The sequence below is a fragment of the Hypomesus transpacificus genome, unplaced genomic scaffold (assembly GCF_021917145.1).
Source record: "Hypomesus transpacificus isolate Combined female unplaced genomic scaffold, fHypTra1 scaffold_111, whole genome shotgun sequence".
Lineage (NCBI taxonomy): Eukaryota > Metazoa > Chordata > Actinopteri > Osmeriformes > Osmeridae > Hypomesus > Hypomesus transpacificus.
This window is the reverse complement of record NW_025813699.1, coordinates 277,932-294,684: the sequence shown is the minus strand read 5'-3', so window position 1 is coordinate 294,684 and position 16,753 is coordinate 277,932. Positions and strand designations below refer to the sequence as shown.

The following is a 16,753-nucleotide window of genomic DNA, read 5'->3' as shown; positions in this document are numbered from 1 at the left end:
TTAAACTACACAACATGCACACTCAAGTTGACCAACAAGATCATATTAACTGATAAAAAATTAACATTACAAACATCTAACTGAACGAAAACCCTTGCATGACTGTTGTAAAAGTCTTTGCGTTTTTTGACATGCCGCACTGCATGCTGGGTACCCAAGAGCGCTGACGCTGATTATCTAGCTGTGCTCCGACTGCGTGATATGACGAGATGCTAGTGACGCGCTAAGGTCTCGGAGTCTCCTGCATTTAACTTTTGCCCGATTAGCAAGCTATTTTTTGAATGTTTTGTTAGCGATTGAATGGTAATGCAAGCTAGCTAAAACAATGTTGGTTAGCTTGGCTAAACTGGTTTTCATAGCAACAGAAATCAACAAATCAGATCAGTCAAACTTTATTCAGAAAGGGGGGGATAGCGGGAACATTAAAAGTGTAGTGTAGAGTAAAAGTGAAATGGAACATGTCTTTCTGCCTTGAAGCTGCGTGCGCATCATCATGAAGACCTCATGTAAATGTCAAGATAACATGCAAGCTAACAATTTCGCCAAATCTGACTGCAGCTTTGTATACCATAAGTGCTGTGTTATGGTTGTTTGAGTTAAACTTGCTTAATGAATTAAATGTCTGTTAAATGTCAAATCCAACTATAAATGTATAAAAGAGAGAGTTCCAATCAAATCTGAATTCTTTTTAAACTTAAAGGTTTAAAAGACAACCTTTGCCTAAACTGACATGCACCAACTCTGAGAACTGAGTTTCAACATCCATTTACACATTTAGTCTCTTTTATACTCTAATCTTAAGGCATAACTATGTTTAACTTAATGTCTGCACCTCTCCGTCACCAACTGTCTCTGGGGTGGGGGCTTCACAGGGTGTCTACAGGTGTAAACAAGTTAAATTTAAGACTTTTTAAGACCTTTTTAATATCACTTCCAAATGAAATTAAAGACCAAATTTACGATGGTAATACAAATCAAAAGTGGAAATATACAGTAATCTTCCCAAACACCGATGTCTGTTCAATATGGACAGTATGGTAAAATGACAACAATCGGTTGAGTTTAAGAACATTGACTAAATGTGTGTAATGCGAAAGGATAACACAAAAATGGAATTGCTGTAATAAATTATATTTTTGGTGGAGCAGAAACGCAATTCCATGAATCCCATGGAAACAAAGGGAAATGTGTGAGATGAACTGATGTGGAGCTCAAATCATCCAAGAAGCAGAACTTGAACTGGTTTCATTACTTAAGACACTAAAAGTCAGAAGTTTGGCATGCTGGGACATGGAAAGGATTAAACATTTAGACTTTCATCAAAGCAAAAAAATGCTGGTTTGTCCTTTTTCATCAATGTCTTCAAAAAAGCAGTCTGTAGAACTACTGTGTCTGAGGGGTGACTGTCTGTCTCTGGAGGGCTGGCAGGCAGGGGCAAGCAGGGCCTGCAGGAAGCTGAAGCTGTCCTGGGGTCAGGGCTGAAGAGAAGCTGTCCGGCTAGAGGGGGGTAGTCCAGCAAGTTCAGGTAGTTCAGCATCCTCTGTTGAGCAGGCCTCTGCATGACCCTCCAGACCTGTAAAAGTGAAGAAAGGATCCATGTCAGTTGTGAAAAATGAAGCTTTTTACATCTACACTTGACATAAACTACAGTTTTGACTGTGAAATGCAGTAGCATTACTTGAACTTGAATCCAAATGTGTTGACCTGATGGAGACCCGGCCATGCAAAGTCACTCAAAACATTTGGTTCGATTCCAGGCTCTGGCGAGAGTATTAAGCTCTAAACTGGTCAATATATACACATCTGACAAAAGACCAGCTCGACCTTTGCCTGTAAACAGTGATTCTGACTGTCAGAGACCTTTAAATAGGCTGACCGAGTGAAACTAGCCTGGTTAACGTGGTCGCTTTCTCAGGCAAATGACGAATGAAATAGGCTTGTTTTGAAAGATCCTGTATACTGGCTATCTTCAGCAGGCTCTTGTCTACAAAAAGCAGCCCTCCCTGACAGTATAGAAGTAGAATTGAGTGAAAGACAATATTGTTTACACACTGCCAGTGAGCGAGCCGAGTCTGTCTCTGAGGCTAAGTCAAAACAATGTACCCCCGGAATGCAGTATCACTTATCCACATATCACAAAAAATAATCGGAGCATCTGGCTAAAAGCACAATTCCCACATCTCCTAAAGGCTGCCCTCCTCAACATTTTTGGTGTCGACCGAACTGTAAAATGGTGAACTTATGAACAAGACGCTACCAAAACATGGCTGCCGCCTAAGTCTATGCGGTCTCCCTGGCGCATAGGCTTATTACAAAGACTTTCACAAGCCAAATCAAAATTCTGAGCCGACAGGTCTGTGGGGAATCGCTTGTTGAGCTGCCCTCCTCTACCTTTTTGATGAATTTGCCCGAGATGCTACATGATTCACTAATTACAGAGGGAAAAAGCGAGCTACTTTTCGAGTTTGGTTTTCTGTCACTTAAAACTCACGATCTAAAGGTCTCAAAGTGCTCAAACCTTCACCATAATTCAAGAGTAGTGTACTTTCACGAACCCAATCATTGATTCTAGCTTAAAATGTGTAAAAATAGGACTTACCGAACGTGGCTGCCTCCAACACGGCTATCAGGCGATTCCAGTTGAAAACAACAATGGTCGCAGAAGTTTTTTTTTTATATTCGCAACGGCGAGCTGCGATTCGAAGCTTAATGAAACAGGAGCTAAAGACCAAGGGTGGGGGCTTGGTCATCACACCATTTCCAGAAAGGATGTGTGTGCGTCTCGCCAAGCTCGCACGTGTGTCAAGTAGGTTGACCACCTGTCCCTCTTTGCACTGTATCGCACTGCATTTTCAATATGCGACGTGCGGGACAAGGGGTGAAAATGCTGTGCGACACAACGCAAAGCGGGACAGGTAGTCACCCAAGTGTCAATGGGCAGGTTGAGCCTGTAAGAATATGGAGCGTGCGCGCTGTGGAGCAATTCACTTGAATTCAATCATATATTGACATACCAAGGTGAAATTGTTTATGGTACCTCAGAGTGATGTCGTCTTGAACCCTATTAGTTTTGAAAAACAGTCAGTCAAAATTATATTTGATATATGAACACAGATATTGAGGCAACGTGGACATTTACATAAATACGCTTCTTACAGCCATTTTGTATAGCATGTCTTATTCAATTTGAACCTTTATTAAAACATGTATTCTACACATCTGGAACAAATTTTAAGTCAATTGGATCTATGGTTCATGAGGAGAAGGGTTTTGAAGGTTGTACCAAATTTGGAAAGTACAAGAAAAAAAGTCTGACCTATGTGGGTCCTTGAGGCTTTTTTGTTTCCCATGAGAAATAAGGAATGTATACCAATTTAAATCACATAGACTTTGGGTGTGTTTTATAGCGTCACCTATGGGCTTATGGCCCATGGGACCTGTTGTATCATTGGGCCAAATATAAAAAAATCGTCCATTTAGCAGAGAAATATTTAAGCAATAAGCCCCAAGAGGCCGTGGTTTACGCTGATTTTAGAATAGGTAAGGGGAGTTGTTAGGAAAATCCCCCGAAAACCCCCTTACCTGTTCTAAAATCGTAAAATCGCGAGTCCGTAAACCACGGACTCGCGGGGCTTATTGCTTTTCTATAACTGTTACAAAAAATATTTGATATGGTTTCATCAATAAAAACCATGAAAAACAAAATAGTTAAATAATAAACCGTCATTCTTACGCTACTACAAAGTATAGTTCCTACATAAATCGTTGCCACGCAACAGCCAGATGGACATCTTTGCCGTCTATTTCAAGTTGAAATATTCGATGCGCAGTAATGTGGAATGTTAAAGAATGTTATGAGGACAACCTGTGAGGTTATGCTGGATTTTACAATGGCATGGAATGCGATATAGCCAATCACAATCAAGGATGGGAACAACCAGTTTTAGAAAATAATAAGAAATATAGCTGCAAGCAGCAATGGCGGATTCCTCCTTCAAAATGTTGTCAAATTGACATAAAAGATAGTTACACTGGGATTAAAGACTTGAAACTGTAATTTCTGTCAGAATAAAAAAATAATCTTTGTACCTTTGACTGGATTCGAACCCACCACCCTTTTCGCATTAGTAGTGCGCCTCATCTTACTAAGCCATTTACAGACGTCGGCCGCTTTCACACTTGACTTTTTTTTCAGAAAAAAGCGCTGCCTGTTGAGCGCCTTTTCAGAAAAGCGCTGGGTGACGTCAAGCGCCTTTCTGACGAGAATTCTGTAACCTGAATGGGAATCATATAGTCTAGAGATACTTATCAACAGCTAGCTACTATGGCCAATAAAATGCAATTACTTGCTTTAGCTTTGGCATTTGAGAAGCCATGGCCATAGCCTGGTAACTAAGGTAGGTTATTAGGAAAGGTACACTCGTACCTACTCTCCACGTCCTGATTGGTCAGCTGTCAAAAAGGCGCTTGACGTCACCCAGCGCTTTTCTGAAAAGTTGAGAAAATTGAACTCAAAGGCGTTGGGCTGAGCGCTTTTTTAGAAGTTTTTACAAGGCGGCTGCTTAAAAAAAAAAAAAAAAAAGCCGTCCACCTTTTTCCTTTTCCCATAGGGTTGCATGGAAAAAAACCGCTGAAGGCAGCGCTTTTTTCTTAAAAAAGAAATCATGTGTGAACACGGCCTTAGACATTAGATTATTAAGTTTTTGATTCAGTTTATTCATTTTTATTCGGAAAATAAGACATTTCTCCAATGGCACCCATTGTCAGATTTGTTTTAAATTCAAACAGCTGTAATTTAGTCTTATTTACATATGGGACATAAAAACGGGACTAACCCTAAACCCGATGACTGGGTTGCTGCTGTAAAGAATAGTTTACTCGTAGTGGTTTAAAAAGGTTGCTTGGGGTGCCATAACTTGTCATGTAAGGGAATTTCAAATCATGCCTTGCATCAGTGGCGATTTGTCTTAGGTTCCTGAAATGAATTTGTGCAACAGACAAGGGATCCTTCTGAACAATCAATTTACTTCATTAGAGATAACTATTAACGTTATCTCTACCATGCGTAGACTACAAGTAGCTAGCTACTGTGGTGAACCTGGCTTGTTTTGCAGTGGTTTACACAGTCTCGCTAAACAGATGATTGGAGTGTTGCTATGTTTTAGAACCGGAGGATTGATCGGAAGACTAGAAACCGTTTTGTCAGAATAAAAAATTAAAAAACTATTCCTCTGACTACAACCCTTTGCTTACCAGCACAACATCTCAGCCAATTGAGCCATTCCCAGGCATGGAATACACAAAGTTCAATAACTGGATAATTAAAAAGCTGTTTCTCCAATGGCGAGTATTGTCAGATTTGGTCCAAATTCAAACAGCTGTAATTCAGTCATATTTTGACATCAAGGTGAAACTTTGCATGATACTACAGAGGCGTGTCATCTTAAAGCCTATCAGGTTTGAACCATCCTTCAAAAATATATTGGATTTAGTGACACAAACATATTGAGGCAATGTTGACATTTACATAAATACACCCCTTTCAGCCATTTTATATTTTATTAAATTGCCTTAAGTAATATTTTTAAATATGGCAATGATACAAATCTGTACAAAACTAAGTCAATTAGACCTTTGGTTCAAGAGGAAAGGAATTTTGAATGTTTTCCAAAATTATCACTGTACAGGAAAATCCATCATGGCGGACCTCATGGGTCTTTGAGGCTTTTTTGTTCCTCATGAGAAATGACGCATGTACACCAAGTTTCAGAAGAATTGGAGCAATGGGGTGGAAATGCCATCACTTTGAAAATTGGACTTTTGGGCGTGGCCTGTGGTGCCCCCTATGGTCCGATGTGGCCCATATTTGGTGTGGGGGTACCCACTTGGACTTAATATCAATGTGCCAAATTAGAAAATGTATGACTGGGGACTTTTTGAGATATTGGGGCGCAAGGAGAAGAAAAATAATAATAATATCAACGATAACAATAGGTTTCTTCCTACCTGAGGAACCCTAATTAGTATTGTTTCAGTATCGAGTACCGGGATACTACATTTGGTATCAGTATCAAAGTAAACATTTTGGTATTGTGACAACACTAGAACAGACGTCGTAGTGGGCAAGTTGCTACAAAGAGCAATCGGCTTCTTCTCTTTCTCACGAGTCAGTCTACAGACATGCTCAAATTTGTTGATACCCCTACCAGGGCTTCAGACTAACTACTTATGTTTTTACCAGGGGCACTGTAGCCCCTGGTAAAAGCCCCTTCAAGGGGAACGGGTTAAAGATTTAGGAGCGCACACCTTAAATCGACCTTCAACAAAATTGTTCACATTTTCAATTTTTTTTATGTATTACTGATAATGTGCCATTTTATTTTTGTTCACAGTAGGGCTTGTGCGATATTACCAAAATTTCCTATCTTGATATATATATCCTTCCATATCCCAATAACTATACTTATCACGATATGGCACATTTTCTTTCAATTCAATGAATAAATAGTTCATATAAAATGACCACATGGAGAGGCCAATTTCTTAAAACAAAAATGATCACATACTCGACAAATAGAAAAGTCTTACTCGTATTTTTGCATGTTTTAGACGTTTCCCTCCTCAAACACACCTGATTCAAATTAATGCGTCGTTATCGGGCCCATTTATTTGAATCAGGTGTGTTGGAGCAAGGAAATATCTAAAACATGCAGGGCAGGGGGTCCCGAGGACCAGGATTGAGAACTACTGTGTTAGAGGACCCATGGCCTGTGACTGAGACCGAGCTTTCTGAAGGCCGATTTAGGGTTCTCTGTTTAAAAAAAAAACTGACACATGGAAACGCCCTTGTCTACGTGGAACGCCCTCGGAGAGCCCCGGAGAGCTCAGCGTGCACCTCCTGAATTTCTTAACTATCCGTCGTAATTTCGGATAGTTACGGATACCCTTGGCTGTGATTGGTCCTTATTAAGAACCGCTTGCGTCAGGGGCGGGGGCGGGGTTGCCGTGACGAACAAGACGAACAGAATCCTTTGATGCCATTGCTGTAAGTTTTTTACAAATCATATTTCAGCTAAACAGTACATGTAAATCAGCATCTGAATAAAAATGTGACCAAATGGGCAGTGTAGTTGCTGAAAATGTGCGTATTTTATTGATGAAACGGCTCATTTGTAAATTTGCTCCGACTTCTCAATAACATAGGTAAATAAACACTCGACGATGTCGATTTCCACACAGACTGTTTCTCTTAGGTCGTAAGTTGTTTTCAGCACCCAGAGCCTACGGAGACCCATAAACACAGTTTTTCCATCCGCCCGCCCATCCGTAAACGGAGTCAGAGTAGCATATTTCATCCTTGACGCAGGGCAGTACATTTATCTCCATTATGCCTGAAATGTAGTCTGCATGATATTTATATGTGTGATATCGATAGTAGATTTTTTTGTGGCCTGCACAATGACTCACTGCTGATGTGACTGCCCAAAAAGCTCCAGTTTTGACTAGGGCTCGATTGTCAACAATGTTTCTGTTGTAGACAAGTCGTTTAATCTCATGATCCATTTTAAGGGCCTTCAATAACGCGATTTGATCAGTGCGGCGATTTTGCGCTAGACTCGCTCCCGTATGCCATCCAATAGAAGACTCGACACAGTGCTTATGAGAATGTTGGAGTGCAAACAAAGCCGAACTAGCAGTGTGGGGAAGTTTTACAAAACATCAAACTAAATGTTATCACCAGGAACTCTGTTGATACATGTGATTTGACAGGAATACTTGCTACTCTTTCTTTCCTCTTAAATCCCCTTCTTTCTGTTCTACTCTTACTCTTTCCTTCTGTCTCACCCCTCTTGCCATTGCTTCTTTCTCTCCCGACTTCAAACTCTTCCCTTGCTATCCCTCCTTTACAGCACCTCATCCGTAGCAGCGGGAAGTTGCTGCTGCTGGACAAGCTGCTGCTGCGTCTGAGAGAGCGTGGCCACCGCGTCCTCATCTTCTCCCAGATGGTCCGGATGCTGGACATCTTGGCTGAATACCTGAAGAGCCGCCAGTTCCTCTTCCAGGTCATTGTCCACACTACACTACCCACAATTCCACAGGCAGACTCCAATTCCCACCCTCTCTCAAATGTTATGTCCAAAATTACGCTTATTATCTCAATCTAGTTTCTTAACTTACGATGCACATGTATTTATTAATATAAACAAGTCATATGTTACATCTATCAACATTGGTATTTACTGGACCTTGGAATGTTTTTATTGATTTAGTTATGACTGTATTTTACTGTGGTGTAGAGATTGGACGGCTCCATCAAGGGAGAAATGAGAAAGCAGGCTCTGGACCATTTCAATGCAGAAGGCTCTGAGGTAGGTTTTAGCTGCATGTTTTAAATACCTCTGTGGACCAATGGTTGAATCATGAAACAAAAACATAATTAACCACCCTGCTTCGTCTTTAAGGACTTCTGCTTCCTGTTGTCAACTCGAGCGGGAGGTCTTGGCATCAACTTGGCATCTGCCGACACGGTAGTTATTTTTGATTCTGACTGGAACCCCCAGAACGATCTGCAGGCACAGGCCAGGGCTCACAGGATTGGCCAGAAGAGACAGGTAATATGACCACTTGCCCAGCTATGTTTATACTAGGGCTGTCAAAGTCAATAACGCGTTAACACAATCTCACTTTAACGCGACCAAAAAAATGGTGCCGTTAACGCAGGTTTCTTTTTGACCCTGGGAATCACCTGTCGTCACATGATTTTGACTGCCGACGGTAGCTGAATGACGGAGAGAGGGATTTTAGATGGGAAGTTCCATTTTAAAAAGTTGCGAGATGGCTCTGTTGACAAAACTAAGGCTGTGTGCACTGATTGTCAGGCTGAGTTTAGTTATCACCGGAGTACTCTCAGCCTAAACTATCACATGCAAGCAAAGCACACAGCTGTTAGCAGCGTTAGCGGTAGTAGCAGCAGCGTTTGCTTCGGTAATATATGGCAGACAACACTCGCAATAGAAGCGAGCAGCTGGGTTTGAGCAGCAGGGTTCAACAAGATTGAAACTGAATTGTTCAATATTAAGGTACAATTGTGGTTGCTTAAGTATATGAAGTATGTTTGAGTGAGATTTGAATATTATTGAGCAGGATATCATAGCAGGCTATGAGACAACATCTCTTTAATGAATTTTATATTCCAGAATAAGTCTAATTTTGTGGATGTTTATTATACAGCAGTATAGTTTGTGAGTGAATAAAACTCCCTCACAATTTAAGTTGTTCCATTTGAACTTGTTATATGGACATTATTATCCAGTTAGGCCTATCTGAAGTTAAATGCACCCTTTTAATGTTATTTCCACAAAAAAAAATATTTATTGGGGTAAAATTAACAAATTAAATAGATTGAATAATTTTGCGATTAATCGCGAATAATCATATGAAATAATGCAATTAATCGCAATTAAATATTTTATTTATTTTATTTGACCTTTATTTATCCAGGTATTTTAATCGCTTGACAGCCTTAGTTTTTACATATTCACATCATGCGACTGCAAAGTCAAAAGCATTGCAACCAAAAACGTTTAAAGATTTGTACGTTTTATCAGATTTTCCATAACCATTGAAAGCTACTTTTCATATGTAATCGCTCCAGCAAAAGTCCATTCTCATGAACTGATAACTGATCTCTTAACACTAGATGTGCAGAGTGCTTACTAGAAGCGAGGTTAAGGGTCTTCAGACAGGGATGTTGTTACTGACACGTAATGGTCTCTAGATGGCCCTGCCTTTTTCAATCTGTCATTTATTTCTGTGTAAAGTCGGTGATTAATTCATTAGAGCGTTTGTTGTCTAGCTCAGGCATGCAAATTCCTCACCTTTAGGTGACACTCATCTTTTTGAAACAGGGAGGATGCCCCCAGACCCCCCTAGAGGGTCGGGCGTTCGCCGTATCCTTCTCAGCTTTTTTACCCCTGACATGATGCATGCCTGCTAGCTCTAATGTAATTTATAGGCTAAAGGATGTTAAATGCGTTGCGGGTTTGACTGCAGTTGGTTGATAGTAGCCCTACATTGTCAACATTTTATAGTCGACAACAAGATCAGGTTGTTGTCCCGTCAAAAGTATAAACACACCTGGGACATCATAAACATTCAATGGTCTAATTAGATCCAGTTATACTGGCAAAACAAGTAATGTTCTTCATTTATTTTCTGGACACGGTCCAAGTATTACAAAAGTGAATGTAATTTGTTTGGAAATTCTAGGCTATAGACTTATTTGATGTTAGCCTACATGTTGATGCTTAGCCTAATTTAACAACTTTCAAAATGAAAAGACAGGCAGTGTAACCTTATACAGGCAGTGGATAATATCATACTGGTTGAGAATGTGTATTTTGGTTTTATGTAGGCTATTACTGTAACATTTGGGACTTCAGTTTCAAGTGTGGATGGCGGGCAAAGGCATATAAAACGAAAGTTGCATTTGATTAATCAAGTAGGTGGCCTATCTACTACAACTAGCCTAACAGACAATTTGGAATAGCCTACGTTTTGTTTCACTTAACATCTATGGACTAAATAGAATAAACAGGCTAATCTTTCAGGTTGTTTTGAAAGGTACGATATCCCTCCCTCTAATGATCGATCGCATAATGTATCAACGGATTTGGTCTCAACAGGTTTTTTCAATGTTGTCTTGCTTACTCAAATCCAGTTACCCAACATTCCAAGCATTCCATTCTGATAGGCCTACTTACAGCTCAAGAATAAATGTAATTTAGGTTAGTGTATTGTTCACGTACTTTGTGCAAAATATGGGCATTAATTGCAACCAAATGTAAGAGGATGTAAAATGCTCACTCACGCATTTTTACCTCTTGATATTTCAGAAATGCTATTGTAAAATATTTTATTTTGTGGGCTGTTATAATGTTCGGCGGGAATTTGAAAAGGGGCACTTTTGTGAAGGAGGAATTTGTTTGAGAAGCGAGTGGAGACAAAGTGTGGCTGGCCGAATCGAGGACTCACGGAGCCCTGTAGTCTATCCGTGTCTCTATTATAAATTATAAAGCCTTCAAGAACACTTCAAGCCTTCATCTTACACTATTGTTGATCATATGAATCATAACGGCTCTCGCCAATGCTGTCATATCCTTTTATTAGGCCTGCCTTATTATATTAATCAATGGTTTAGCTTACCATATGATCAGTCATATAATTGGATTTGTTTCGCTCATGTCTGAATTTGCAAAATTCATTTATTAGTTGTGTTTATCCGCTATACAAAACATACTTGCATTTTACGATCACTAAAATTATAGTTTCTGCGATGTCATGACATAAAGGCCGATTTATACTTCTGCGTTTTTACGCACACGGGGAACGCCCTCTCCGTCAAGAAACGCCCTCTGCGTGTCCTCTCCGAGCCCCTCGCAGAGCTCTGCGTGCACCTCCTGATTTTCCTGACTATCCGTCTGTCCGTCCGTCATTTTACGGATACCCCTTGGCTGTGATTGGTCCGTATTAAGAACCGCTTGCGTCAGGGGTGGGGGCGGGGTTGCCGTGACCAACAAGAGAACAGAATCCTTTGACCGCCGTTGTAAGTTTTTACAATTCATATTTCAGCTAAACAGTACATGTAAATCAGCATCTGAATTAAAATGTGACGAGAAATGGACAGTGTAGTTGCTGAAAATGTGCTTATTTTATTGAAACGGTTCATTTGTAAATTTGCTCCGACTTTTCGAAAACCTAGCTAGCATCGCAGTGCAGAGCCATCTACTGTTCTGGCGGTGAATTGCTTTCAGCACGCAGAGCCGTCGGAGTAGAATAAATTCAACCAATCCGTCCGACTCCGTGCGTGCGTCTGTCCGTTAACGGAGACGCAGAAGTATAAATCGGCCTTAAGAATTGTGCTCACCAGTCAACACACAAAAGCCCATGTGAAGCTAATGCACTTCATAGAATTCACATAATTTCTTTTCATAATTTTGCACTTAATTTATAGACTATATAAACTATAAATATTTTTCTAGACATATCTTATTTAGGCTATATAACCTTTGTCTGAATGATAGAATTGTGCAAGGAAACCCTTGTGACATCTGCTGATAAAGGCAAATTCCATCCGTGAATGGCAGGGAAAAAGATTGCAGAATGCACAATTAAAACAAAACATGAGCAAAATAAGCCTTCAAGAACACTTCAAGCCTTCATGTTACACTATTGTTGATCATATGAATCATAACAGCTCTCGCCAGAATGCGCAATTAAAATGAAACGAGCAAAATAGCCTTAATTGAGATTTCCCCGGTGTGATTTTGAAAATGTAAAAATACTAAGTGATAAAACACATCAAGGAAAAGTCAAGAAAGCATGGTCATGGAATTTGAGTGCAAAGAGAGATTTTTTTTTCAAATTACCCCTGCTTGGCAATTCTAGTGTTAAGTGCCAGTGTGGTATCCTTAAGAGTTTAACTTGGTTGTGCATGTGTGCCCATGTGCGGGCTCCAGGTGAATATCTATCGTCTGGTGACAAAGAGCTCGGTGGAGGAGGAGATCATAGAGAGGGCCAAAAAGAAAATGGTGCTGGACCACCTGGTCATCCAGAGGATGGACACTACTGGAAAGACTGTCCTTCACACTGGCGCAGCACCTTCAAGGTAAGACATCATTCATCTTCCTTTTTTACTCTTTAACCAATACAAACATACATTGATTTGTTCAATAAGCGCTGTTCACAGGTACGCACTTTTTTACAAACAGACTCATCATCTAACCGTTGGCATTTTCCCTCCTGTAGTTCCACTCCATTCAACAAGGAAGAGCTGTCTGCCATCTTAAAGTTTGGTGCTGAAGAGCTTTTCAAAGAGCAAGAAGGAGAGGAGCAGGAACCTCAGGTTTGTGAGATCAATGTACACATCTCTTGTGTTATTTGACAATACATATTTAACTCATTGCTCGTATCTACCCATCCACCTACAGGAGATGGACATCGACGAGATTCTAAAAAGAGCAGAGACTCGAGAGAACGACCCAGGCCCCTCTACAGTGGGTGAAGAGCTGCTCTCTCAGTTCAAGGTACCCATCTCCATCTCTCTACAATCTCTTCCTCCATTCTTAAAACGTGCAAAAGGAGATATTTGTCCAGACCAACAGTGTGCCCTGTGTATGACCTAAATTAAAGCCTCATCTTTATTCACCTCTGTATCTCTTTCTCACAAACACTTTCTCAGGTTGCTAACTTCACTGTAATGGAGGAGGATGGAATCGAGATGGACTCTGATCGAAATCCACGGGGCTGGGATGACATCATCCCTGAGGAACAGCGGAGGAGGATGGAGGAGGAGGAGAGGCAGAAGGAGCTGCAGGAGATCTACCTGCTGCCACGCATGAGGAACTGTGCCAAACAGGTAAGGGAATTATGTGTCTTTACTCACTCACACACTCTGGAAATGTGTGCATACACTAAAAATAAATAAAACAGTGGTCCAGTGTTTCAAGAGCTGAATTAAAAGATCCCCCCCCCAAAAAAGCCTTTGTGTTTCTTTTGAATAGTCATGAATCTCATTTAATTTCTTTGACTGCCCCATGTTAACTTCTGCAGCCCCCCCCCACCCCGAAATCAGTCACCGTCCGTCCGTCATCTGCCGCTTGTCCGGGTATCGGGTCGCGGGGGCAGCGACCTAAGCAGTCACGGTTGATTATTTTATTACTCTGTGTTCACAGATCAGCTTTAACGGCAACGAAGGTCGGAGGAGCAGGAACCGGAGGTACTCCGGGTCGGACAGCGATTCTGTGTCAGATCGCAAGAGGCCCAAAAAGAGAGGGCGACCACGGACTATCCCGCGCGAGAACATCAAGGGGTTCAGCGATGCAGAAATCCGAAGGTTACCTCCACACATCAGTTTTTTCTCTACAGAAAGAGGGGGGGGGGGGGGGCGGGGGGTAGTTTGTAATGAGCAATTTGTCAATGCACAATAATTTTTTTTACAGATTTATCAAGAGCTACAAGAAGTTTGGTGGACCATTGGAAAGGTAAGAAATTACAAAAATGTCCTGGATGGAAATGGATTGAATGTGGCAGTTTGAATGTGTCATCTCCTCTGAATGGTCTCTCACTTTCTTCTCTCAGGTTGGATGCTATCGCCCGAGATGCAGAGTTGGTAGACAAGTCGGAGTATGACCTGAAGCGCCTGGCGGAGACTGTTCATAATGGCTGTCTGAAGACCCTCAAGGAGAACCCCTGTGGACCGGAGAAAACCTCAGGTAGGACACAAGTCTTCATCCCCTACTAACTAGTAGTATCAGTACTACTCACACATTTATACATTCTCCAGACAGCCATGAAAATACACATCGTCAGCCAGCAGCTCCTTACTGCAGTTTCAATAGTGAGAGACTGCTTACTAATGGTACAATTAGATAACAGTAGGTAAAACCCCTATGCTATTCTCTGTTCTTGCCACCAGGGGGTAGGAGAGGCAAAGTGAAAGGACCCACGTTCCGAATTTCCGGCGTCCAGGTGAACGCCAAGCTGGTCATCTCCCATGAGGAGGAGCTGGCGCCGCTCCACAAGGCCATTCCCGCTGACCCAGAGGAAAGGAAAAGGTATGGCCATTAGCTGGTTTGTGTCAAATGCTCCTTTCACCTCTCTTTTTGTCTGTTTTCTCGGGATTGTGTCATGTACAGTTCACAATTAAAATGTAATGTAACAAAATACAAAACCTTTTAGAGGCTGTATTCTTACCCAACTCACCAGCCTACATAATCAAGGTCCCACGGATCCTGGAAAACAGTTGACACATTTCCTAGTAATTGAAAACACATGGAAAAAGTAAAATGTCCCAGAATTCTATTTCAACATTCTCCTGTTTTCCTCTTTCAGAGATCCCCAAAATGGATAACTTAGCAATCTGAAAAGGCTGTTATGTTCAGGATCATATTAACGTTCACATAGTTTATGGATGAAAGTATTTTGAATAGGCTGCTCTCGGTTATGTTGTGGAAACATTGTGAACAAGTCATGTCACATGGTTGCCCAATAGTAGCACAAAGATTAATTTGTAATAGTTTGTAAGCATGTAAGAAGAGATGATTTCATAGATCACCTATTTTATAATTATCACTTTATTGCTACAAGTATAGCCAGCTGGCAGAATGTGATATAAACTGCCTATTTATTTGACAAACCTTTCTCACCACAGATATACAATTCCATGCCACTCAAAGGCAGCGCACTTTGACATAGATTGGGGGAAGGACGACGACTCAAGCCTCCTTATTGGAATCTACGAGTACGGGTATGGCAGCTGGGAAATGATCAAGATGGACCCCGACCTCAACCTCACACACAAGGTCAGTCCAAATGATTGTTCCTTTGTCTTACTTTGTTTTTCTATGAAGGAAAACATGAGATTATTGGGGAAAGATTTCTTGTTGTGGGTGCTAGTTTATTTGGCGTATTCGTGTCAATCAGCTCTTACCAGACGACCCAGATAAGAAGCCTCAGGCCAAACAACTGCAGACAAGAGCCGACTACCTCATCAAATTACTGAGCAAGGACCTGGCCAAAAAAGAGGCGCAGAGGCAAGCGGGGACGGTGAGTTTGGCTGTTGGATTTGAATACCTTTTTTAAACTACACTTACACATTAAAAAACAACATGATTGCAAATCTGAATTTGCAAACCACTTTTAGTTTAGGTAGTGTACTTGTTTGTGCTTTTGGACAAGAAACTGCAGTTGAAAAGTTTACACCTGCAAAGTAAACACTTTACCCTCGCAAAATAAACACTGTCACACGTTTGTATGGTTGTGAACAATGCCATGCTCTGCCTTTTTGAAGTTAGATTAGCAGAGCTTACATAGCTATAATACCTACTTTTGTTGTATTATGGTGATTTATCAAAATAGTTATTTCTACACAAACCTCTTTCAGAAATCTAAACTTGATGTAGCCTGGACATTTACAATCCAGTAGCTCTGTTCTAATGGCTTTAAGCAAAAGAAAGACTATTCACTCCAGAAGTTTCTGAAATGTTGTGTATTGCAGGCAAACTCGCGGAAGAGGAAACCCAGGAATAAGAAAAACAAAGCTGTGAAACCGGCCAAGGTGGACCAAGTGGTGAAGAGCCCATCCTCAGAACCCCCTACGGACAAGACCTCTGAGGACGAGGAGATAGAGGAAAAGGTATTTGAAAACTTTAAAACATGTTGCCTGCCTCTTCAATGAATACAACAAAAGGGAACCTATACAGACTTGTGTCCTTTACACCTACGTTGTTTCTCTTCCTGCCTCCTATGCATGTTGAATGCCAGTAGGTTAGCTGCTTTCACCAATAGGCTTAAAATGGATATATGAATGTTTTAATATGTGTAATTATTTTCTTCTGTCCCATCCTAGGAGATGGTCCCTGTAAAGCCACCACCTAGAAGGGGCAGGGCCGAACGAGTGGTGGTGAAGCAGGAAGAGGAGCCCGAGGCAGAGGACGTGCCTTCACCGTTAGAGGAGAAGGAGTCCACAGAAAGGGAGAACAAGAAAGAGGTGAAAAAGGAGAAAAAAGAGGAGAACCAGGATGTAAAAGAGAAAAAGGAGTTAAAAGAGAAAAAAGATATCAAGCCTGTGGAGACTGTAAATATACAGGAAGAGGTCAGTGAAAAGGGGAGATGGTTGAGAAATGTTTACAAATTGTCACTTTTTATCTGGGTTTAAATACATTTTTCTATTTAAACATGTCCATTTAGCTGT

At 41.0% G+C, this 16,753-nt stretch overlaps 1 protein-coding gene across 2 annotated transcripts in view; it reads left to right on the top strand.

Annotated features, from left to right (window-relative positions):
• The window catches only part of chd1 (chromodomain helicase DNA binding protein 1), a 71,165-nt gene that overhangs the window by 38,782 nt on the left and 15,630 nt on the right, over window positions 1-16,753 (top strand). For both annotated transcript variants that reach the window (XM_047050371.1, XM_047050372.1), the window contains exons 17-31: window positions 7,911-8,063; window positions 8,298-8,369; window positions 8,463-8,612; window positions 12,519-12,667; window positions 12,808-12,904; window positions 12,990-13,085; window positions 13,241-13,417; window positions 13,734-13,894; window positions 14,001-14,042; window positions 14,140-14,273; window positions 14,477-14,615; window positions 15,212-15,362; window positions 15,484-15,606; window positions 16,058-16,195; window positions 16,409-16,654. In XM_047050371.1, coding sequence (XP_046906327.1) covers window positions 7,911-8,063; window positions 8,298-8,369; window positions 8,463-8,612; window positions 12,519-12,667; window positions 12,808-12,904; window positions 12,990-13,085; window positions 13,241-13,417; window positions 13,734-13,894; window positions 14,001-14,042; window positions 14,140-14,273; window positions 14,477-14,615; window positions 15,212-15,362; window positions 15,484-15,606; window positions 16,058-16,195; window positions 16,409-16,654 — 2,028 coding nt within the window. The remainder of the gene's footprint in view (window positions 1-7,910; window positions 8,064-8,297; window positions 8,370-8,462; window positions 8,613-12,518; window positions 12,668-12,807; window positions 12,905-12,989; window positions 13,086-13,240; window positions 13,418-13,733; window positions 13,895-14,000; window positions 14,043-14,139; window positions 14,274-14,476; window positions 14,616-15,211; window positions 15,363-15,483; window positions 15,607-16,057; window positions 16,196-16,408; window positions 16,655-16,753) is intronic.